This window comes from Diadema antillarum, unplaced genomic scaffold, assembly GCF_040938485.1.
Source record: "Diadema antillarum isolate AM-2024a unplaced genomic scaffold, OU_Dant_1.0 scf00000017, whole genome shotgun sequence".
Lineage (NCBI taxonomy): Eukaryota > Metazoa > Echinodermata > Echinoidea > Diadematoida > Diadematidae > Diadema > Diadema antillarum.
Window position 1 is genome coordinate 3,071,262 of NW_027270906.1, and position 26,713 is coordinate 3,097,974.

A 26,713-nucleotide genomic window follows, 5' to 3' on the forward strand; every position below is an offset into this window, starting at 1 on the left:
TCATATCGTAATGAGCTATTACATGACACACGTTCCCTTAACATTAAAGGCATTATTTACCATTTGCAGATGAAACAAAAACCCAGCTTTAGTGCTTCAAAATACTTCTAAAATGTGAGTAAGGGATAGAAACAACCAATGTAAAAGTTCTGAATATTATAATTTAAGTATTGTTAAATATACAAAATGTAAACAATAGTTATAATAAAATTGTTTCTGTACTAAACCGTCTACAGTTATGGTTTAGTAAGAAAAATAGTGATATCTCCTTATATTTTATGTTTAAGGGTTTTTGCGAAATTTTCTATATGGTAGGATGTTTTTTGATACAACTGACCTACATATATTATGCATCAAATGTGATAACTCATTTTTTTTAATCACTGCTCCCAAAGGTAAATACCTTTAAACGTCATCTCTCCTATATAGAAGTTTGAAACTACATTTTGTATTGTTAACCCGTTCCATACAGGAACCTGGTGGCCTGTGTATTAAGTTTATGGGGATTTCAGAATTCAGTATGGAACGGGTTAATTGGTGAGACACGTAACAGATAGATACCACCTTTAACTTAGATCTGAAGATTGACGGGTAACAGGAAGTGATGACGTCGTAGGAAGTTGGCTGTTTTCAGTAATGACGTAGAGAAGTTGGTGTCTGTCTTCAAGCTGTCCTTAAGAGGACGCACGATATTCTCTCTGACTGTACAAAGGGAATAGGCCGTTCAAGGGGCGCATCCTTTCCATACCTCTTATACGTATTGGCAATCCCAAACTTACACTGGATTATCATTTGCGAAACATATCCAAGAAACATGCAACCCATATGTTGCTCTTGTTGCGTAATTGATTAAAAAATGGACCCTATTGGAGATAATTTGACCCAGCCAATACTAATACTAAAACAAAATCACCAAATATATTTTAGATATTATCAAATGCAACTCATACTGAGATGTTCCATGTTAAGCTTGTGCGCTGGCATACTTTGTTTTGACGGATTCTGTTGTCTGTTTTTGTTTTGTTTTGTTTTGTGTTTACAAAATATCATAGTATATACTGCTTCCACGCATACATTGTGTACTCCTCTTTTTTTTCAACATAATATTCATAAAGCGCCATTTGTTTGTTTTTTCTAGCCAACTGTGTCCGCAGAAAGGTTTGTATGATTTACAACTGAATGATCCCTATAAAACTTAAGCTTTTTCAATGACTGTAATGTTTCAAATAATCTTAGTGTAATGTTTAAAACATGGTTTTGCCACACAGCTACACATTGGTAAAGATTTCAAACGTATGTGATACTGTAAAGGTAGAATTTTCAGTTACGTCTACATTTTCCTTTCATGCGCTCGTAATTACTGCATACTGTTGACTGCACGGCTACATTAGTTTGTTAACCAAAAGGTCCGTCATTCCGAAGGTTCATTAATCCGAAAATGAAATAAGGTTCGTTTTTTCGAGGGTTCGTTCTTCCGAGGGTTCATTATTCCGAAGGTTCGTTGATCCGAAAGCCAATGTAGGTTTGTGATTCCGGAGATTCATCAGTAAGCACCTTCTTTTCGTTTTCGAATTATAACCGTCAACGTGTGGAGACTTTGTGTATTTCGGAATAACGACTGTTTCGAATACGAACATTCGGAATAACGAACATCGCCCAACTGCACACTAAGATAAAACGTTTTGTGATTTTTTTTTTTTTTTTTTTGGGGGGGGGGGGCAATTGTAGCAATTCAGTCGGAAAGCCTGCAAAGTTGATGAGATGAACCAAATAATTTATTTAGAGTCAGCAATTTAAGGCTGCGAGTAATCAATGACAAGGATAGGGCTGTAAATGAACCCTCAGTAAAGTTTTTCAGCGATATCCGTCTAAGGGGAATGTAGTTTAGAACCCCATGACTTCATTTCATTATTGAATATGAAAAATGACACAAATTTATATAGTTCAAACAATTCTTTCACAACAGCTTTGCTTAGTGTATTTCACTCTGAAAACAAGACAAATCCATGTAAACAGTAGAAATAAATGTACGAACGAAGTGTCAAGACGTATGACGAGAACTGTGGAATTAATGCAAAATATGAAATAGATGGTTGACTTTCAGGGAAAGAACAAACAAGCAAACAGACAAACACTGGATTCCACGCACAGGCACAGCAATGTTTGATTGATTTTTAGACCACTCAAAGAAGCAAAAGAAATCCATATATCTTCAATTTCGAAAGATTACTCGAACGCATGTGTAATAGTAAATGTCAATAAAATTTTGTTGTTGTTTTTAATGCATATTCCACTTTTTGCGAGGTGACGATTGATTCAGAAGTATGTGATTCAAAGCAATGACAAAACTTTTGCAATAAATGAAGATTACTAATATATACAGCAAACTAAACAAATTCAATTTTGCTAACTCTGCAAACTTATATATGCTAAAGGAAGTATTAGGCTCGCCTTGTGCCTAGTGTCTCGATTATACTAACAGATATATAAAATGAGAATGTTCATGAAACAAAAGAGCTATACAAACTCCTAAAATCCTTTTTATAGATATTCTCACCCTGTGTGTTATCATGAGCATGTAACAAATTTATCTGAAATCAATTCCAAATGACACCAAAAATAATGCACTACTTTTGTCCATCAACTTGTAACGCAAACGACAAAACCTCGATCTGTTCAGTTAGTTCATAAACAAAGAAATTCTTTCTTTAGCTACTTACTAGGTATACTGGACATAACTGTTATGGTGTAAAACTTTACACCAGTCATTAAGCCTGATTACCAGTGGAAAGGTGTGTGAGCTAGTATGTAAAGAGCCTTTGCCGCCGCACAGACTGTAGAATCAGTCAGAGTTGTATATATTTAAAAAATTATTTTGGGGTAATTCTAACGACCTTGTTTGATCAGGCTAAGTTGAAGAATAGAATTGTGACGGTACAGATCATGCCGATGACGTAGAAAACGGCGAAGACGCGATCGACCACCAGCGCTATCTGCTTCCACTCGTTCTGAACATCCTCCGATTCCGTGACGTCTTGGTAATGTTCACGTATGTAGCGCACGTGACCGACAAGCCGTAGCATTAGCGCAACAACGTCCTCTTTACGTTCGCTGCTCTCGTCCCTGCTTTTATTCCCGTTGGATATTCTATTCGGTTCCTTTGTTTTGTCAACCGACGACCTTCCCTCATCCAAATGATCTGCGAACAGGTGTATGAAAAAACAAGCAAACACACAAACAACAAACAAACAAATCATCGTTCTGACAGGGAGGTGGAAAGAAGACTACTAAGCATTACATCTTCCTTCCAAATGGGTTTTGACTTCTCGTATTATTCAACTCCATTTTTCAGTTGACTTAAAGTAAAGAAAGTAGGGCCTACCGGTAAAAATACACAATCAAACAAAGTGCTTAAGGTGTAATTAAATCAGAACTAAAATAATCGACTGATGGAATTCGAAAGCTTTACATAATTTCACAAAACAGTGGTGTTTGAATTATGTAGCAAGCACATAAAGGAATTGAAACTTCCATTGATGTCTCATTCTATATCCGACTTTTATGAGTGAAACCATTCCATTCGACTTAGCTCTCTAGTCAGCAGCATATTCCCTGCTTCATTAAAAAAAAAAGATAATAATAAACGGGAGGGGGTCTTAAATCATTTAAGATGTGACTGTGAGGAGAAATACATGGGATCAAAAAGTTTGGAGGAAGCCTCTTGGACATTCACATTGGCAAGAGGTAAAATTGTATACCTTAGCCACGTAGGTTCATCACAGTTAACCATAGTTACGGCATTCTCTCTCTCCAATCTTTTATGCAGTTAACTATAAGTCAAAGCTTAAAAATCCTTATGCCGAAGGTTCGTCATTCCGAAGATTCGTTATTTCGAAGGTTCGTCATTCCGAAAGTTCGTTATTCCGAAGTTTGCGTTTTTCCGAAGGTTCGTTTATCGCACCTTCTTTTCATTTTCGGATTAACAAACCTTATATATAAACGGCAGTTCACCTAGCTTATCATTCATAGTTGCTATCTGGCTGCTCTTTCTGTCCAGTTCGTGTTTTCGTTGCCGGAGCTCCGCAGGCTGCAGTCGCAGAAACCTAGCCAGGGTACCGAGGACGAAAACCCTTAGCCACCTTGGGGCTCGGTTGCAGTAGGGTCCGCGGTGGTGGAGGTTTAGGACGGTGACGGTTAATAAGAGGGAGAATGACACCAGAGCCATGGTGGAGATGTAGTAATGACCTTGGAAGGGGTAAAAAAGCAACGAGATGGATACACCACTCAAATGGCTTGAGGAAATATTGGTATGAGGCCGAGACCCTACCGATAGTATTGGCACAGAGTTATAGGATACACAGCACGTGTATTGTCAGTCTGGGATCACAGTAAAATCAAAAGTAGCAGCAGTTTAACCTATGCAGTAATCGTTTTTGGCTTTTTATGTCAGTATGACGATTGAGTGTCACCTACCAGTACAGACTTATCACAATCTGATTAAAACCTTCACGTTCCTTATGTACAGAGTGTATCTTGAAAATAATACAAAGTGTTTTTGTAAATCATTTAGGTGACTAGGAAACACTGATACAGTGTAAGAACGGGTGAAGCACGGTTATTTCGAAGGCTCGTTAATCCGAAAATGAAATCAGTAGGCCTTTCGTTATTCAGAAAAACAAATTTCATATACCTAGATGTTCGCTAATCCGAAAATGAAAAGGGGGTTGTTATTCAGAACATTTTGTCGAGTTAGTCAGAAGATTCGTTATTCTGAATAGAAGGTAAAGAGTAACGAACCTGATTTCGTTTCCGGATTAAGGAACCTTCGGAATAATAATAATAATAAAAATCAATTCATTTTCAGATTAACGAAACTTCTAGAAATAACAAACCCTGTCTCAATTTCCGATTAACGAACCTACACGAACCGTGAATGTATTATCAGTCTTTTTGCTTTGATGTAAAGCGCCTTTAGCATCTAATCAGAATGGAAAATGGCGCTATAGAAATTGTATGTATGTATGTACATGTATGTATGAAAACATACCTATAATGGGCACAACGCTAGAGGGCGGCATTGACTCTGCGATGAGAAGCAAGAAGACGGTGAGCGAGAGAAGGACGGTGACTCCAAGTGAGACTTTCTCCCCCGAGTCTACAGGGAGGAGGAATCCCAAGAGTGTGATGGAAGCTATCAGGATACACGGCAACAGCAGGTTAAACACATAGTGCATGGACCTCCTGCATGGTAAAATCAATCACAAGTTCATCGTGTGTGCGGCGCATAGGACCTACAGGAACGGCGGGAAATGCTATACTTTTAATATGTGTCTGTTATGACGCTCATTTTCCTACACAGGTGCGTACTACGTAATATTCGCTCGCAGAACACAATAACATGCCGTTCGATTAAATACAATATACCTCGGTAAGAGACAGCCATGCAGCTGGAATTCTCCTCATTGAGAAGGGGTTATAGTCGAACCAGGGAGGTGGGCTACCTCCGTGGTCGAACGTACGTTCATGATTTAGCCTTATGGAAGAGATGATAAATACTTGAAAATACCATGCAGGACGACCACGACGTGGTAGAATAGTGCTATGGTAAGAAAAGTAAAGATTGACACCAATGTCAATATCTCAAACTGTCACCAATGTTAATTTTCAATGCTTTGATAAAGGAGGGTTTAAAAAAAACACGTAAAGTTTGTCCGTATCCAACGTGCGCCAAACAATTTGTTTTTCAATGTAGTTATAATTTGTTTGTTTGCTTGCTTGCTTGTATTTAGGACGTCTTTTCTTGAGAAAAAAAGTAGTAACAGTTTTCTCATGTCTCAAAGATCAAAAATTATGTTTGGATACAGCGGAACTATACTGTATTAGAGTGAAGGTCACGCGGGTATTTATAGGCATTACCGTTTCGTCACCCAAAGTGCACATGGGTTTGAATTGGAGCGAAAGTGTTACTCAATTGAGTAACATTACTCCTAGACGTTAACTGCAGAGATGTTTTACCAACGTGAACTTTCCCCAACACTTACCTTCTGATCTTGATGGTAAACGTGACGTCATAGTACCGAACGCCCGGGTCGTCTGGGTAGTTGAATTGGTTTGTTTGAATAGCAAGGCCAACCATGTCCCATTCCCCGTCGCTCCGAAACACCGTCTCGTCTCCTTCATATCAGGAACCAGGGAATATTTTGCTAGAATTATGAGCCCCATACTTTTATGAAATTAGGTCAATATTACCACTGAACCTACGAAAAGTGAAGCATATTATTAATTTGTGTAACATACACAGTTTGTACACAGGCTGGACGTTGTTGTGTCAAATTAATGCGTTATTTACTGAGCTGTATTCTGTTGCAAAGGACGTTACGATTTGTTCACAATCAAAAATTCAAAATGCCCTAGTCAAACACGAGAAACTAGGGATTTATTTTGACTATGTGTGATTCTATGTTACTCGTGTGCCGTGAAAATGGGACCAGTAGGCCCTACAATGTATTACGGACAATGACGGAACTGGGTTAGAGTTCTGTGATTACGGTTCTCGGTTGCGTTTAAAGCAAACTTTTCAATGTAGAACATGGTTTATAAAATCGTGTTTTACGGTTTAAAACGGTAGTCGTGATTACAAACACGATTTTGAAACACGGCTTTGAAATGCACTGTGGAGGTGTGATTCAAAACCGTGTTTCACTGGAAATAAAGTTTTGAAAGTCTTATAAAAACAACCGAGATTTGAAACATGGTTTATATAACGTCGTATATTGCAAGCGCCCTGTTTGACCAATCGAATTGCGAAGGGAAAAGCTGCGCATAATGAGATGTGCAATCTCACAGTCCGAGCGAGCCAAAAACTCTGGATAAACCCTTATAAACGCTCCTCTTTCAAACCATGTTTCAAATTCGTGTTTCTCAGTACGCAAAATCTTATTCACGCAGCCAAGAATGTACATTCATTAATAATTGATGTCTTTCAAGGGTCTTCCAGAGTATGTAATTTGGTGGTGACACTGCATAGCGATGGATGGGAAAGGAGGAGAAACCACCAGCCCTCATCCCAAACCACACCCATCATATACCACGACCCCGTCTCATCTCACCGGCTCCTTCCATGACGAGTTCCGTGCAATCGTGCTGCCAAGGGCCGAACTTGAGATCACACTGTTGGGTGTCGAAAGGAAAGTTGGCGATGTTCAAGTCACAACTGGCTCTGATGATATGAGGAAAAGCCCAATTCACGTGACCCGTGTGATAGATCTTCACCAGCTTGTTCTGAAGGTAGGGTTCATATCCCGTGCCTGCACTGATGAAAACAAAGGTGGGACAATACTCCATTAATGACAATAAATGCGTATCTTGTGTAGTCTCCACCATTCAGTAATGTATTACGGTAGAATCGAAATTTGGTTTCATTTACATACAATATACATCACTGCCATTCTTTAAAACGGGAACGCAAAACCAGTTAATATTATAGTTGGAAATAAATTTTACGAACACAGCGGTGAAAATGTTATAAAAATTGGACAAAATTTAGGGAAGTTATTGAATTTTAAAGTTTCGCTAAGTTTACAAAACAGTTCTTGAACAGTTGATTTGAATATGGAAGTGCGTGAGCTGATGACACCAAGTCATCAACTCAAAATTTTCCAGTGGTCGTGGACTGAAAAAACTGACGACCATTCAATTATTCTGCTATTAAAACGTAAAACACTATTGCTGGCTGAATGACTTCAAAATAATGATTAATCATGCAGACATTGTTTTAGGACATGAGAATATGGAATAATTGGGTAATCATGAACAAGGAAACTGAAAATTTCAAGATTTTATGCACAAACTATTACGAAAAGTTATTGTGAGACAATGCCATTTTCAACCACGAGCATATTCCTATTAACTGTTAAAGAACTATTTCGTGAAAGTAATTAGTGAAATTTCACAATTTTGTAACTTCCTTAATTTCCATCTGATTTTGATCCCGGAGTTTTTTACGCGAGGTAATGATATATTTTCTATAAAGTTTTAGCCAAGCCTGAATAGTAGTGTAAAAGGCACGAGCTTGTTTCTATACATAGGTCAAAATCAAGAGGAAAACATGAAAAATGTTAGTAGTGCGTAATAACACATGCAGCACTCCAGCATATTACCAAATTATGTTGAAAGATGTAAATGATCAGGGGAAATTTTCTTTTGTATCCTCATGAGTGACAGGTAAGTGGTCAAGCCGAAAGGTGATTCATTTTCACTGTTTTCAAGAACACTCTCCATGGGAAATCCATGGAAAAGAATGAAACGGTAGAGGGTCACCGTATAAGACATTAGTATCTATTTCTGAGGATTATGAGCTGTTTTCCAAGATTATAGGGTAAAGAGTCAGAAACAGCTCATGTATTTTGAATTAGTTGTTATTTCAAGTACTTTGTAATTATGTTGGAGGGCCCCCAAGAAGGGGTCCTCCCACAATAAAAGACCGACACCCACGAGTTTGACATTGAAAAGAGGTCCATGAGTCATACAGTTCACGAGTCATACAGCCCATGAGTTCGACACTAGGTAAAAACAGCCCACGAGTTACAGATACAACACGGGGCTTAATGTGTCGGTCTCGTGGGCCTTGTGTCAAACTCATGGGCCGTATGACTCGTGAGCTCTATGACTCGTGGCTGTATGACTCGTGAATGTCGGTCTCGTAACGTAACGTGCACCCCCAAGAATAACAGTGTATAAACCACTGGAATATGGGGCTATACCCTGTGAAAAGAATATAAATGACTGACTGACTGACTGACTGACTGAATGTATAGAATAAATGAATAAATGAATAAATAGATAAGTCAATAAATCAATAAGCCTTTGTAAGAACCCACTGCAATAACTTACTGGAGAACATGAAAACAGATGAGAGAGTTTGAATGATGGTGGTTGTTGGCGGAGCAAACCATCTACCAACACCATCAAACAGCTCACATCCTTTCTGATTGAAATGGACGCGAGAAAGACAAAGTGTGTGTGTGTGTGTGTGTGTGTGTGTGTGTGTGTGTGTGTGCGTGTGCTTGATATTGATATGTTAAGTGATCGCGAATGTGATAAAAGCAGGCATCGATAATCACGCGACGATAGGAGAATTCCACACTGTTTTGCCCTGATAACGAATTAGCGTGCAGTAATCTCTTTCGTCTTACTTGTTATAGAGCACAATGTCCGGGAGCCAGATAAAATCCGAGGAGATTTTGATGTTCTCCACTCCTTCGTATTCTTCCGGGTTCCATGTTAGGAATTCATCTACCCAATCCTTGAACAAAATGAAACAAACGAAAAATAAATCCTGAAGCCGTTCATCAAAGGGCATCTTGAATATGGTATACTGACAGTCTCTTATGTTAGTGAATGTGATGTGAAAAGTTTTAGTTCAGTTGTTAACAATTTATGGTATGAAAGAAACGTGCGATAACTTTCAATGATCTAACCAATATTGTAAATGCACACAAAAGAACAAACATTCATATACAGCTATTATGTCGTTCTGGGACTTTTGCTTGTTGAAAAGAGGCACTAAATATGTCTGCGAGAGTTCTAATGCGAATTCCCTCACCAAACGAGCGGGACTCCCATCAGGTCTTGGGGTAGTACCCTATACGTGATGCGCTTGTGCTCTCGGGAAACTTCCCCTGGTTGTACAAGAGGGCAGGGCTCTCGAGAGGGAAGGAATGCTGGTGGAGGCTAAGAGTGTTAGGCGGCGGGGTGTCGGAAGCGACATTGACGAACTGTGTGTTAATTCTGTTTGCAGTTGACTTATAATCTGTTGGTCCAACGTTCTCAATTTGGGTCAAGGGTGATGTTCTTTGCCCAGACGTAATTTTTTTTTTCCGATGTGTTGAGACCAGGCTGATGGACTACAATGTTTGAGATGTTGAACTCTTTTCGAGTAATAATTGGCTTTGGCAGCTGCGATTTCTCACTGATTTTTTTTTTTTTTTTTGTCATGTTTTCTTTCGAAGGCTTTTCGTCTTTTCACTACCATCGATTTAATGGCTGGTGTCATCCATTGTGCCACGAGAAATACTGGAGTATGTAATTCAACGTTTTATTGGCTTCAATGAGCTATGCGCCCACGCATGCAAACTGAAGCCCGATATCCGAATGATATAGGTTTTTCCCGGCCAATTTCGCACTTTTGTCAGTCCATTTGATAGAAGGTTCATTCAATTTAGCAAAAACCCTCGTTATCGCACAGTGTGTCTTTCAAAATTGCAACTCGTGCGTTCAATTAAGCGTTTCGACCAACGAAATTCGCACATGTGGCTTTCGAATTCGTAAAACGGGTATTTAAATTGGCTGGTACTCTATACGTTCATACAAATTCGCCACCCCAATCACTCGCCGAAAAGGGTATTTGAGTCATTCAATTTCGCGACTGTGCAGTCAAATTCCAAGCATATTCATTCAAATTCACGTCATGCTATTTCTCTCTTCTTCTTCTTCTTCTTCTTCTTCTTCTTTTTTGAAATGGTGGGAACGTTTAAACATGTATTTCTATGTGACTTTTTTTTTAACCCACGTACTGTTAAGCATGCAGTCAAAGTATATATATCATATTTTGACCCTATATAACTCGAGTTGGTTGTTCTGTAACGCCCCTTTTCTTGTCATGTCATATAGGTCTACATGTACCAGTACTACAGATTAACTTCGTTTCTTACAGTCATGACAGCACAAGTTACAGACGTATATCTCAAGAAGACAGAGAAAGAATTACAGAAATATTTGAGGATCATAACCTTGACTTCCTAGAACTGGCCGACACACTCAGAATAAAGCGCTCAACGGCCAGATACGTTATGACCACTTGCACTATCTTCGGACTGGGAGACTCAATAAGCACATAAAAAAAAAAAAACGGTTGCCAAAATCTCTAAAATGAATACGAAAATAAATGTTATGATACTCACAAAACAATAACTATGATGAAAGAAAATAAACAATGAACCAAAGCATAAACATGTCTGCTAAATTGATTGCAGAACATGTGAAATTGGACGCCCCAAAATGAATTTGAATGAACGAGGGAGGGAAGCATATACGTGATCACGTGACTATATCATTCTAAATTGAATTAACGAATAGTGAAATGGTGCTTGTCTTATGAATTTCAGAAGATAAGTGTTAATTAGAATGAGATTAGAGGTGGGCCCAATTTGAATGCTCCAAAATGAATTTGAATGAAGAGATCATAAAATTGAAATACCGAACATGTCATCATTATTCTGTGAGTTGGTGAGTGCGGTGAGTTGGCTCAGTCGGTAGCGCGTCTGCCTCACGATCACGCGGCCCGGGTTCGAACCCGAGTCTGGACTGAGCAATGTTGTGTGTAAACATACCGTCCCCTCTAGCAAGAGGCAAAACACTCTGTCCCTCGGATAGGACATAAAATGGAGTTCCCGTGTATGAGAGAGTCACAGCTCATGCACGTAAAAAATCCCGCTTCATTCATTCATCGAAAAGAGCAGGGTGTCTAACCCGGTGAAGTGGTGTCCCAGCCCACATCCAACTGGACCCCATGGAAGACCAGCTTAGTGTAGCTGAATATGGGCTATCCAGCCATCTTCACAGATGGAAAATGAACAACAACAACAACAACAACATCTACGCTAAATTTTGCTAAAGTGAATGCAGCAATAAGGAATTGGATGGAAAGCAGTGCGAAATTGGCCAGGAAAACCTATATTATACAAAATTTAATGATGCAGAGAACAGAGTGGTATGGATAAGTGAGAATAATATTGGATGCGTGAGTTTGACTTCGGAACTGTTTAAGCCCACGAGTGCATGCAGCGAGTGCGTTTCAGATTGTTCCAAAGTTTAACGAGAGCATCCAATTCTCACCGATCCACGAAACAGGCCTGTGCATCATTCGTTTTATAAAATGGGCCCGTAAATTCATGAAATTCAACCCTTTTCTCCACCATGCGTCCGGTTCACCTATGACAACGCAGTAAAAGGCTTGAGCCATGCGTTCGGATTTTACCGAACGCATGGCTCAGTGTGGATAGGTAAAAACCAATACATGATAATTGACCAATCAGACTAGAAAGATTCTAAAGCCCATCTTATAAAAACATAATATAAGACAGCTTTAGCATCTGATTTTTTTCTGTTGATATTGAAAGAAGAAATAAACACTCAACTCCACTATGCTTTCTCTTAAAGGGATGGTACAGTTTCGATTGAGATGGTACTTGAGGTTTCCAGCGTTTTTTGATGACGATTTTTTGAGAAACCTATTATGAAATATGAAAGATGATTTCAAATTGTATTTGGTGAAAATTGGTTTTGATATTGATGAGATATCCAAAATAAAGTGAGCCTAACAAAAGGTGGGACCCATCTCTTATTAGGATCGCTTTGTTTTCCTTTGTTTTATTGATATCTCAGCCATTGTATTCTTTTGATATGCTTTTTAATATTTCATAAAGTGGTTTCTAAGTATCTTGCAAAAAGTTTGAAGCTGAATTCTAACCTCAACCAATACTATACCATTCCTTAAAAGATGTCATCGACTTAATGTAAAATGTAATTAACGGATTTACAAGTACTGGTTTAGAGATAAGTAAGACGTATGTGTGTCATTCGGTACCTTGATAATTAAAGAGATAAGATAAAGATATTTTAATGATTGTTGTTCAATAGAATGCACGCCTATGATGAAGTTATACTCTGAAGCCGTATAGATTTACCTGGAGTATAGATTTACCTGGAGTTATGAGGCCCCATCCATTTCGAACCTAATCGCCTATACGATGGCGGTCTCCTTCATTCAATTATCTCTGTTATTTACTGAAGATAATACTGTATGTTCTATTTTATGTTTCTGTGTATGTATACTGCTCAATGCAATTGCTTATGACATCGTGTATCTATAATTTGTGTACTGTTATCGATTTATTTCACTGCACTTGATATTCTTTGTCTTTGTGCTTTTGAAATTTGTATTCATTTCTGTGTGTGTGTGTGTGTCTGATTGAATGCGGAAATAAATCAAATCAATGAATGTTGTTATTCAGTGCAACGATAGAGGGTTCGGGAGATTGTTTGGCGGTCAAGATCATAATCAATAATGTAAATATAATGTGGGAAATAAGGTTAATGACTGAACAAACGTGTTGAATTAATGGAACACATCATCAAAGCAATATGAATTTTTTGTTAATTCATTAAGAAAAACATATATACTTACGAATGTTAACCAAACATTGGCCTTCAGAAGTTGAAACCTTTCATTCTGTAGCAAAAGAAATAAGACAGAAATTCAAGAGAAAATGTGGTATTAAGAAACACATCAATATTTGGCTAGCGGAGGTTGGATACCAGCCCATCCAGCACCCCCCCCCCACAAACAATCAAACAAACAAACAAACAAACAAACAAACAAACATTTCTGTGTTGGTGCTCTATCTTTTCATTCAATTCAATTATACTTTATTTCCATCCAACAAAAAGTAATACATGATCTAAAGTATGGATTTGGCAATTAATATTCAAACATTCATTTTCAGGTTTAGTTTTAGGGAATGTAATACAATCTTTCATTTGAGTTCGTCAGGGTTCACAATAATGAAATATGATTACGTACCAAATATGATTACGTATCAATTGCAGAACTTTCAAAAAGTGTTAACTGTGACTGATTTGGAGCTGAAAGTTCCCGTTCTCTCTAATATTCGCACATTATTTAAGTTTTCATTCTGCTTTTGTTCAGATTTAAGCAATGTAGTTCCGTCTAGCCTTTCTCAAGTATAAGATTTGCAGAGAAATTAGGGGAACCATTTTTTCAAATGATATCAATTAGATGATAATCCCCCAGGATTTGATGGTCAAATTAGGGAAAAGAAAGCGTCTGTTGTAACCATCTTAACAGCTATTATCTGCTTGGTTGGTTTTTTTTTTAATCATTGGTAACGATTACCAATTAGTGACGATATGAGTTTTTTTTTTTACTTTTTTTTTCGAGAGGATCTGGTGTGAGAGGTGGCGGCGTTGAGATTGTTACACCATTTCCAATGCAAATACCCATCTCTATCAATGATTATCATCTGGCAAACGGGTCCTAGCAGGAAGAGTGTTTTTAGTATCCATTCCTATAAAAATTGGGGGAGGGGTCTGGAATCCGACTCATGTTTTGACAGATTGTCCCCTTTGCTGTCTGTTCAATACTATCTATGCAAGCTTTATGGGGGGGGGGGGCATTTCATGAAGTGCTTTGTCAGATATTTTTGACAAACTGCTATAAGCTACTGGAATCCTTGCATCTGATTGGCTGAGAGCAAATTTGTCCGACAAAGTTCATTTCTCGGGGAAAAAAAAAACGCTTCATGAAATGCCCCCAGGCATTAAGAAGAGACTGCGAGGAGAGATAGGACTCCATGTCATATTACATGTTATCATTTCACTAATTACACAAAATGGAAATGTTAATGCAATGAGACCCACATCCGTCACTCATTGCTCGGAGGTAGCAACAAGCCACACTGCGTGTAAGTACGCGGTAATTGCTTTCACCCACCATCGCTAATGGTAATACAAAGTTTGTAATATAGAGTTAAGTTACCCGTATACCATTATTTGAGTTACATTGTCGCTCTTTGTATCCCGCGTTCACTCTGACCAGTTTGAGAACATTTTTTGTTGTTGTTGAGCGGAACAGGCCCCTAATTGATGATTGTTAAATTGACTTTGGCTTGAACTACTAACCACACAGTTACCTGTAATGCCATGCACGCTGCCTCGGCTTAAAATTAGTTCTCAGATAAGAAATAGGCCTGAAAGTAATAGGCCTGACAGTAATGGCTTTCGCATTAAGCGTCGCTTAATCGCGAAAATTACATCTGTACTTTTGACGATATTTAAAGGGAAGTATAGGCATTCATTTAAGTACCCTCAATTTCAAAAGACCGACGATGAACGCCGGTGATGGCCGTCAACATCAAGGAAGTAACTGTCAAGGAGAACACTATCCCAAATTTAAACTAAAATAACATCAACGTTTCTTCAAATTTTGTTTTTCATTCTTTTCATTCCTACACTGTTACAATCAATGTTCATAATATTAAGTTGTATGCGCGCGCAGATGCTACTAGTATATCAATTACCAATGTCAACCAGTGTTCCGTGTTGAAGATAGAGACAATAAACAATTATTCTTGAAAAATGCATAAATTATTTTCAATGCATGAGTTCAGAAGCGCCACACTCCCATTCTAACATCAAGACATGTTGAATTTACGTACTTTAACAATCATTATGGCAGCCTCGAAATCACGTCCTTTCAGACGTTAAAACTGCTTGATTACCCTGTATTTATGATGAAAATATAATGAAAACTGAAGCTTTGAAACACAAACAAACGAACCAAAAACGTTTGAAATCTAACAAGTGATAACTTCATGAAAAATGCTTATAGAAACATGGAACAAAAAGAGGATTTAATAGTGTCGCGGGTCAAGGTCTTTAGTACATAATTCTCTACTTTTCAGACAAAAACAGTGAGACACTTAATATTCAGTTGCCTCCTGAACGCTGGCGCAGGTATTAGAACTCGCACAAACACACTTACGGACACACACACACACAAACACACACACGCATGCAGATGCAAAACGGTAACACATTCCGACATAACAAGGACACGCATGAATTTAATTCTTACCACAATGTGCTCAAATGTGAGCATGCTGGTAATATGATGAGATATAGCCTTATACTCCACTCTCTTACCAGCTCCAGGATTCGAGCCACGAATAACTGCATCTTCAGGTGAATGGCCGTTGTCTCGTTAATGGTCGGCCTGATTTGGCGATTATATGGATCCTCCTCATCGTGGAATAACCTTTTTAGCAGGCCTTTCGTCAGAACACTGCACATACCTGGAAAATCATATATTGACAATGGCTAAAAAACAAACAAACAAACAAAACAGTACTTTGCAATGTTCACTGTTTGAAAAATCTGAGTTGATTAGTCTCTCATTCTGTTAGTGCTAGTCTCTGATATTGTGCAAAACAATGAAAGTAAGATTATTCAAATTTACTTCTTTTATTCTGGATTTACTGAGATATGAGTTCAATGGAAGTCAGTTATAAAATTGATGTTCTTTCTCTAAATTCCTTGGCACTACCGTGATAATCTTATATTTGACGCATTTTTATAACGCGTTGAGAGCGCACATACACCGTTCATAATATCAATGAATAAGGCATGTGTTGGCCTCCCGGCGTCAACACGGATCTCTCCCCGGATCAGATCCGGGGTGGTCCGGGGTGATCCGGGATGTCTATGTGACTGGGGCATTATGCCCCAGTCACATAGCACATCCCGGATCACATAGCACATCCCGGAGCAATCTGGGGTGGTCCGTGTGGCTGCCGAGTAGATGCCGTGTTGATCCGTCTATAGCTGCCGTGTTGATCCGTGTAGATGCCGTGTTTGTCCGTGTAGACGCCGCGCTCTTCCGGCCTTCTCCGTGTAACTGCCGTGTTGATACCGTGTGTACAGTCATACCAAAATCCCGGATCTCCCTGGACGTCCCCGGATCTCCCCGGATCACCGTGTAAATCCTTGAGCACCCGTGTTCATATGTGACTGGGGCATTATGTTGATAGACTGTCTTTTTCACATCAATGCATCTGTCTGCAGTAATGTGTTCACTTAGAAAAATATCTTTTAAAAAGATTTCTGATTATGAAATGGGAGGAAAGAAATAGAGAAATATAAAGAACATACCATATCTAAAATAGGCAGGCAGATGGGGATGTAGGAAATCGCGCTGATTATGAGTTCCTTAGTATAGAGACATCGTATTGTATAACGGAGAGATAAGGAACCAAATAAATAATGCAGACAGAGAGAACCATCAGATCCAGTGATTGATAGCGAGATGAATGGATGAAGTGATGAACAAAAATAATATATGCATGATTTCGATGGAGATCAAAGTGTTACCGGTTGATGAGTCCGGGTAATGGAACCCTTGACAATACCCTGTCGTGGAAAAAAAAAATGATGTATTACAACCGGAGAAATCAGACGCAAATTTCTCATGGTAAGTCACTGATGGCCTGATCGCGTTGAAATTACACTTTTATACCACTTCATTAAATCCGTGTCGGGGTTTTTTTTTTTTTTTTTTTTTTGGTTAAAGGGATCGTATAGTTTTGGTTCAGACCTAATTTCAGGTTTCTAACATTTTTTTTTGTGAGATAATGAGAAAACTCTTATGAAATATAAAAGAGTATGTAATTCTTTGAGGAATCTAACGTTTATTTGATGAAAATTGGTTTTGAAATGAGATATCCAAAAAAGAGTGATTCTGATAAAGTGTGGGACCCACAGTTTATTACTCTCGGTTTGTTTTACTTTATTTGTGGATGTTTCAGTCCTTCCAAACCCGATTTTCATCAAATAAACTTTGAATTCCTCTTGAAATGGTATGCTCTGTATACTATACCATAAGTTTGTTTTGTTTTTGTTTTGTTTTGTTTTTTTGGTATCTCGCAAAAAGTTAAAAGCCCAATTCTTGTCTCCACCAATCTGTACCATCCCTTTAAAGGGATCGTATAGTTTTGGTTGAGACCTAATTTCCACTTTCTAACATTTTTGGATGAGATGATGAGAAACCTTTTATGAAATATGAAAGGGCATGTAATTCCAAGAGGAATCCAACGTTTATTTGATGAAAATTGGTTTTGAAATGGTTGAGATACCCAAAACAGAGCAATCCTATCAGGATGGGATCCACCTTTAATTACGATCACTTTGCTTTACTCTGTTTTTTTTTTTTTTTTTTTTTAGGTCTCAGCCATTCCAAAACCTATTTTCATCAAATAAACTTTGAATCCTCTTAGAATGGCATGCTTTCTATTTCATAAGTGATTTCTTGGTATCTCACAATAAGTTAAAAGCCCAATCCTCATATCCACCAATACTATACCATCCCTTTAAATTCTCATAACTTTCGAGACTGTATTATGCGACAGGTGTCTCAAAAAAGATGAACTCTAAATTCCAGATATTCAACAACTTTTTTTTTTTTACACAACCATGTCGTGTTCTGTGGTGTATTCACGCAGCGTCGTGATTTACGGAATTGGCGTCACGAATTTGGATCAGAACTATAGGTATGGGGGTGCTATTATACGACCCCCAAGTGTCTTAGGGATGATTATATTGGACAAAACACATACTTACGCATATCTAACCGGCGCTCAAAAAACACACTTGACAACGAAAGTATGTTCGTCCTCAGTTGCAAAAAAAAAAAAAAAAAAAAATGCATAAAAAGGCTTTAATTGTATGTATTGACAGGAAATCTTTCATGCCTTTGATGGAATACTAGGGATGAAAATCGCATCAAAATCAAACTCCGCATGGGAATAGCCTGGGGAAAAAATGTGAAAAAAGACGAAATGGAGGTATATCTCGAGGAGAAAAAAATGAGCAGTTTGGGCCCTTGGATAATGTCAAGGGTGCACGCCATGAATTCGACACCCACGAAGCATACAGTCCACGAGTCATACAACCCATGAATCACACAGCCAACGAGCCACACAGCCCATGAGTCACACAGCCCACGAGGTATACAGGCCACAAGTCATACAGCCCATGAGTCATACAACCCATTACCCATAATATTCGACACTAAGCAAACAAGGTCCACGAGACCGACAAATTAATGTCGAGTCTCATGGGCTGTTTTTACCTCGTGTCGAACTCATGGGCCTTATTTGCATAGTGTCGAAGTCATGAGCTGTAAGACTCGTGGCCTCGTTGACCTTTTTACTACATTGAACTCATGGGTTGTATGACTTGGGGTGTCGGTCCCGTGGGATGAACCCAGGTAGTTCCCTCTGATTTGAAATTTTTGTACGTTTTACTTTTGTTTATTGAGTTTTGTTGTAACGAACTCTGCGTTGTTTCCGGAATAAGGAATTCACAAACCCCTAATCCCTATAAATGAGTGATAACTCTGATAGATCAGTATACAGAAATTGCTGGGTTACAGAAAAATGGCAAACATGCTACCGATATCAGGATATGAGAAACAAAATCAACAACTTTCAGTTGAAACTTTTCTTTGACACCAGTTCAGCTATGCCGTTAGGATATATACCGACGTAAAATATGTCACAATATGGCTTGCTTGATTCAGATCGTGTAGCTCCGTATAGAGATCTGGGCTCTTTTTTGCCATTTTATCAAAAGAGCCCATTTTATTAAAGAGGAAATTGCCGCAAACATAATTCAGTGAATTGCGGAATATTAGTGAAATAGACGGTAGCAAATCGGAAATTTCGATTAAAATTTGTGATGAGTATTTGGTGAAATCTATAGTGTCTCTATAAGAATCTTATAAGCCGTTCTTAATGTCACTGTATAAGTAGACCACAATCTAAAAATAGCAATGCACCGCTTATATATGACATAATATTCTTGGTAGCATACACGGACAAGACAGTTTTTAGTACTTTCAAATTAAATCGACGCATTAAATGAAGCGAGAAAAATCATAAGAAGAGAGGTAAAGAAGTAGAGAAGATACGAGTAGGAGTTTGTCTTCAATTTCTCTGCCCTCTGTTCAAATGAACTTTGTATGATCACACTTGCTGATCTACATTTTCAACAAACCTGTCAGGAAAAGACACCAGCGGGAATCCAACATATCATTTAATGCTTTCCGGACAGCGACAGTACCACCAGACTATATCCCTGGTTGCCAGCAGTGACACGATTAACTTTGACAGGTGTACAGATGGCAGACAAATCGAAGAAAACTCTTACCTCATAAATTGGCATTATTTGAAATCACGACCATAAACTTTGAATAATGATTATGACGTAGGTGTTAATACAAACTGCTTTACTGTCTTTCTTCCGGTGAAAATGGGTGAAACAATTTCCATGTGTCATGAAATATAACAGCGCGGTATGAGGGTAAATTTCTTTCTGGTGTATTAAATGATCATTTTTCATGTTTCATGTTTCATGTTTTCATGTGTTTTGATGTTCACTTCGTATAATAGCTATAGGCCTATGTTAGTGTTGTTCGTTTTTCATGGCAGTAAAAGGTTAGCAAAAAGATTCCAGTATTTAACACGTAACATTTCATACGATACACCTAAAGAAACATAAATTCCAACTGGTATTAATGAACGAAAATTAGCACCTGACTGGTCCTCAAAGAAATCGAGTTATATTTTATTTGTTCGCCACACAAGAAGTGTAGATATCCTTTACTCACCTTGGCTAATAAGGAGAAGAAACAGAAAGATTTTCATTAAGTGTCCGTCCATTGGGAAGATATCAGTGTCCACGCAAGATATACTGACAAGCTAACAGCAATATCAACACCCTTCGTATCCCAACGCTGCTTCAGATACTTCAGTATGACTCAACTGTAACTCTTAGATGTCCTCCACTGAGATAGAAAGCTAATAATAGTCCAGGCACCTGTATAGTACTGAGAAGCTTCACAGGAGGAGACACAGTATCATTCATTATTAGTGAGATGAGATGGACAGTGCGTGCGGGAGATGCGTTGGAGAATCCGATTAGAAAAGTGCGCTCATCCGCGCGGCTGAACATCTCCCTGCATCATCACGTGGCATGTTTTTCTTGTCACACTCATGGTGACATGAAATGTCAAATGCGGGTCGCCTCTGTTTTTGCACACCCCCCGCTCTCTACCTCTCCTTCGCTGTCTTTGCGTACGGAATTTCAAACATTTTTAGCAAACGATGAGCAATCCGGAAAAATCGCCTCACGTGCACGCGAGGATTATTCTTTTAAATTGATGGATACATTTAATGAAAAGAAAAGATCCTTACTAACTAAATCTCGACGTTGCTTTATGTTGTAATATTTAGAATATCTAACTGCACATGAATAATACTTCAAAGGTCCATGTGATAGGCTCATTTCTTCCTTTGACATGTTAAGTAGAAAAGCTTCTGGTAAATCCTTGACCCCGTTTACAGTGCGGGGCTGGGCCGAGCCGCGGCCGAGCCGCGGCCGAGCCCAGCCTCAATTGCGAGGCCGAGCCCCGCAATTTTGTCCGTTTACACTGCCGGGCTCGGCCCACAGAACTCTACTAGTCAGAGTTCTGTGGCTCGGCCGCGCTTTTGATTTAAACCTTTCAATATTTTGTCGTAGTGGCGCTCTGCTTGTAAACAAACGCAATTTGGTATTGTCTTGTTTTCAGACCCTTTGCCAACTGAATTCCGTGGCGACAAAGTCGCCGTTCGGGCAAAGGTCTTTGCCGAAGGAAAAAATCCTTTGCAGGACAAAACCACCTTTAACTATACTAGTTTTCGACGTTGAGGGGGTTAATATCCTGAATAGCGAAAGATACAGGCAGAGGGTTTGGAAGCCAGACTAAAATTGGCCGCGCATTTGGCCCAGTTTGCGTTTACACTGAGAAACGCTAACCTGGAAACATTAAATTGCACATTACTTGAATATGAGACCATTCTGAAGCAAATAATTTTCACACAACAATAAATATATAATGTACTCTTAAATGAATCCCACAAGAATTGGAACAATCATCCCCCAGCATTCCCACTGATTCCCACTGATCAGTTACTAGCCATCCCCTTTAAGTATACCAATACATGATCCTTACTTTGTCGTCATAAAAGATTTATCTATTAAAGCTATTCAGTGTCATCACTATCAAGGTTATTCTCGTTGTCTTCCTATATCTTCACTTGGATCGCTTTGATTCTTTTATTATTATTTTTTAATTCATTTTATTTAACCACGGTACTAACATCAGCCACGGCTATTTTTTTCAGTCAGTCCGTGCAATAAAAACAAGTATACATAACGTGATTCATCATCATAGATTCAAAGCAAATAAAAACTACATAAAACTACACAAATCAATTAACATAATATCGTAGGCAAGACACAAAACAGGCAAGACTATCAAATTACAAAATAAAATAACATTTCCATCAAAACTTAAAGTCATAAATATCTTAAAATAATTAATTATGTAATTAATTGATTAATAAAAACAATAGAATAAGATCAAACACAAAATTACCGAAATAATATCTAACACACACGAAAAACACACTTAAAACTATTGATAACAGATTGCTGTAAAACGAACACTGCACATCCCTTCTAACTACCCTAGCCTACGCGTACACACACACGCACACACACACACACACACACACAACTACAACCCACCCGCCCCTGCATATACTTGTATATTGAAAACAAACTCTTTTAATAAGATAAAACATATAATCACAAATATTATCTGAACAATAAAAATTCCTTTGCTCTAACTAAAACACTTTCATCCTCATCAACTCGCCTTTTAAACTCACCCCAATTTGCTACCTTAATATCATCTCTCAAGTTATTCCACAGTTTTGTCCCATAATAAGAAATACTCCTTCGTTTCAACTCCGTGCGAATCGGCGGTAATATGAAATTCTGTATCGTTTGTCTTAGACTGTAATTATAACTCTTAAAAACAAAATGACGTCGCAAACATAAAGGCACTAAATCAGGAACTACTTTATACATAAAATAAAAAACACGTTTAATCTTTCGATCTTAATATTTCTATCTAATTTAAGCATATCATAAACTGTATCAGAAGAAACTGCCCAATCTACTCCCATAACTGTTCGCACTGCCCTGTTTTGTACAACCTGTAGCTTTTGTTCAAGACCCTTTCCCACATTTCCCCATACAATATTACAATAATCAAATTTAGATTGGGTAATACATTTATAAAACGTAAGTGCGGTTTTTTGACCTATAAAATACTTAATCCGCCTCAATAAACATATATCTTTTACAATCTTTTTTCTTAACGTTTCCACTTGAAATGACCAGTCAAGGTGCTCATCAATCATAATTCCTAGATATTTCACATGCTTTACACGTTGTATTGTTTTTCCTCCGATAACAACATCACGTACAACAACATCTCTAATTCTCTTTCTGGATCCTACCAGCATAAACTCACATTTCTTTACATTCAAAACCATTTTATGTCGGGTCAGCCATCGATTTACCAATTTTAATTCTTCATTTAAAGTGTCAATGACGGTGGAAGGGTTTTTGTGCGAAAAATAAATACACGTATCATCAGCGTATAGGGAAACTTTACACTTCTTTATACACTTTGCTAGGTCGTTGATGTACAATGTGAACAATAGAGGGCCAAGATTACTTCCCTTTGATATACTAGTACCACAATCTACTTTCTGCATTGATGACGTAACACCATTGACAACAGTGCACTGATACCTATCTTGTAAGTAACTCCGAAACCATGTACGAGCTCTTTCACTTTGTCCCGTTCTTGTGAGTTTATACAATAAAATACCATGGTGGACAGTGTCGAAGGCTTTTTTCAAATCTAAGGCTACCATTCCTACAAATCTGCCCTCGTCTATAGAATCTGACCAGTTTGCCGTCACATTCAATAGAGCTGTTTCAGTAGAATGTTTCGGTCTAAAGCCAAACTGACTTTCACTCAATATAGATTCTTCAATCAAATATCTGTAAAACTGGTTACATACCAATTTCTCCATAATTTTAGCAAAAATGGGTAAAACAGATATAGGTCTATAATTCCCAATGTCACTCTTATCCCCTCCTTTGTGGATCGGGGTTACCCGTGACAATTTCCATTCTTTGGGAAATGAGCCATGCATTATGGACATATTGAAAATGTGAGTAAGAGGTCTGACAATGTAACTTGCTGCGGGCTTTATCAGGGATGCTGGGATTGTGTCTAAACCACTTAATTTATTTTCCTGTAAACCATTCAACATATCCAACACTTCTTGTTCAGTTATTTCTTTGAAATCAAATTCATTGTTGCTCTCATTTTCTTCTTCATCATCATCTTCATTATCATCATCAGTATTGTAGCCATCATTCATTTCTTCTCCTTCATGTCTGCTGTGAAAATCATCATTGGTTGAGATAGTTCCCTGTATTTGTTTGCCTATGTTTGTAAAATATAAATTCACCTTTTCTGCTATCACAGTTTTGTCATCAATTTCTATTCCATTTTCCCCAATCTGATTAATGGCACAAGTTTTGTTTTTCTGTGGGAGTACATACTGCAGTGCTTTCCAGATATCACCTGACTGACCCTGGCAAGAGGAAATAGATGCTGAAATATATTCTTTCTTCGCCAAACGTATTTGAGCAGTGACTTTATTTCTTAATACTCTGTATCGATCCCAGTCATCAGGTGATTGCGTCTCTTGAGCTTTTTTCTTTTGTTTATTTCTATTTTGAATAAGTTCAATGATACATTCATTTATCCACGGTGATTCTTTCTTTTTTACTCTCTTCTTCCGTAGAGGTGCATGTTTATCTAATATTCCCTTGAACTTGTTCTCAAATGATATGTATGCCTTCTCAGCATCTTGCTCTTCAAAAACATCTGTCCATGTCAGTGAATTTATATCATCTTTATACAGCAATATATTTATTTTCTTTATATTTCTGCTATACTTATACCTGTGCAGACCGTGTTCACCTTGCTTTGTATTACCCCATGCACCATATGAGATAATGATCACTCAAGGCGATTGGTAACACTTTAACATTTCTTATCTTATCTTCGTTACTTGTTAATATCACATCCACCAATGTATACAAATGTACTTGTCACTGAAGTCACTCTTGTTAATGATTTTACACATTGTACCAAACCAAAATTTTCTGTTATGTCACAAAGTCTTCTCGTTTGCCATGACCGAGGACTAAGCATATCGCAATTCATATCACCTAATATCAAATAATCCGTACCAGTATCATCTAATTTCTGTAAAACTTTCTCGAAAAGCTGAAAAACTGCCAAGGTCGTATTTGGTGGTCTGTACCATACTACTACAAACAATAGCTTAGCATTTGGCAAAAAAAATCTCAACAACAATCATTTCAAGCTCTTTCTCTTCTAAATCAGTTCTTACTTTAAAAACAATGTTTTCTTTTAAACACATAGCTACTCCGCCACCTGAAGCGGTTTCTGTCTTTCCCAAGAAAATTATATGAATCAATATTTAATTCATTATCTTTTATGGTGTCATTCAAATGAGTTTCACTCAACGATGATACATCGAAATCTGTCACATGAGTAAGATGACGCAAGTCATCTATATTCTTTGTTAATGACAAACAGTTGAGGTGAGTTATTTTCAGACCTTTTTCTTGTTTCAAAGTTTGAATTTGTTCAACAGGCATATCAAGCGACGGTGAAGGGCATGCTACCGGGGTAACAGACGATTTGCTGACTGAGGAATCAGGATACTTGGTAGTTTCATCAGATGTAAAAGGAAGCTGTTTCCAACAACATTTGCGGCATATCCAGTCCTTATCACTTATGAAAAAATCGATTTCTTTCTCTGAGCAAACGAGGTGACACCAATTATGGCATAAAATACACAGGATAGCATTTTGATTATTCCGCACACTTTTTCCACAACAGATACATGGATATTTCAATTTCATCTCGGGAATAAAACACGGAGACAGCACAGTGTCGTCACGCGACTTACTCGAGAAGTGCGAGGTCGTCCACGGTCCTGACTAGAACTCGTTTCTCCTTGCCATCAGGTGTCGATCTCCATACCGTGATTCTCCCATCGTTGGTACGGACGCGTTTCACATTGGGCATTTTCATCGCTCTGTTCATCAGGTCTCTTCTGAACGGGGTTAGGTCCTCCTGAACGAAGATGTCTGAGCCCTTCAGCTTGGTCTTCGCGTCGTACACTCGTTGGCGAATGTTGTACGCTGAGAATCGCACGATGATGGGATTTGGGCGTCCTTCCCTCCTTCCGCTTCTGGGAGTGATTCGTGGCTCCTGGCGATGTCATTTCCAGTCAGCTTCACTTGTAGATGTTTGCTGGAGATATCTCGAACGATATCATCGGTGTTTTCAGATTCATGTTCTGGGACGCCGTAGAATCTGAGGCATTCTCTGCGGCTGTACTGCTCCTGGTCGTCAAGACTAGCTTGCAGGTTTCTCAACTTTCTCTGCAGTTTGTCGACATTTTCCTTGTGTCTTGTCCTTTCCGTATGGCAGCTAGATCCATTGACATGGCGTCGTAGACATCTTAAGTGACCTGTTGCGTGATTGCCTCCATTATCACATTCTTGATCTTTTCCAGCACGTCATCGCAACACAAAGCCTCCTTTATTCTTGGTTGGAGATCAAGTCCAAGTTCGTCGAGAGCGAATGGGGCTCCTTCGCTCTGTTGAGCACCTGCATTGCCTTCGCTAACATCGATCGGAACTACTGGAGAGCTTCCCCGGAGCCTGTCGCTCCACTGTCCGTTTGATGTTTTCAGCTTTGCCTTGGTGTTCTTCGATGACATTTCCTGATTTTTCTCCTCGTCAATTTACCACATCAGAATGCTTAGTCCAGTGACACAATATGCTCAGTGGTTGGAGGATGTCATGTATTCCTCAATATGACCCTTAATATGAGGTTTCGAGGACGAGAATAGATGAAAATACGTGAAAATATCACTGGTTCTCAGAATAGTTTCTCAAGACGTGCGTAACTCGGGAAGACACACACACACAATAACCAATGATGGTTATTGCAACCATCATTGGTCTGTCTGTGAATGTACTTGTTTCAGTCTTCAAACACAAT

General features: G+C 38.4%; 1 protein-coding gene across 1 annotated transcript; it reads right to left on the reverse strand.

Moving 5' to 3' along the window:
* Positions 1-2,903: 2,903 nt before the first annotated feature.
* Positions 2,904-26,429, reverse strand: LOC139725725 (neuronal acetylcholine receptor subunit beta-2-like). The gene is made up of 10 exons (XM_071636812.1): positions 26,178-26,429; positions 25,611-25,915; positions 15,784-15,922; positions 13,247-13,291; positions 9,195-9,304; positions 7,110-7,312; positions 6,042-6,174; positions 5,048-5,241; positions 4,012-4,245; positions 2,904-3,199 (listed from the first exon to the last, which is right to left on the reverse strand). The coding sequence occupies exons 1-10, from the start codon at positions 26,427-26,429 to the stop codon at positions 2,904-2,906; spliced, it is 1,911 nt and encodes a 636-aa protein (XP_071492913.1).
* Between the last annotated feature and the right edge of the window lie 284 nt (positions 26,430-26,713).

What these genes read in the sequence shown, in the direction of transcription:
- LOC139725725 (XM_071636812.1), bottom strand. Translation starts at nt 26,429, where the DNA reads ATGTCATCGAAGAACACCAAGGCAAAGCTGAAAACATCAAACGGACAG. An exon ending in TGGCTCGAATCCTGGAGCTG is followed by an intron (nt 13,292 to 15,783) that starts GTAAGAGAGTGG and finishes CTTTTGCTACAG; the next exon opens with AATGAAAGGTTTCAACTTCT. An exon ending in TTTACCATCAAGATCAGAAG is followed by an intron (nt 5,242 to 6,041) that starts GTAAGTGTTGGG and finishes TTTACCATGCAG; the next exon opens with GAGGTCCATGCACTATGTGT.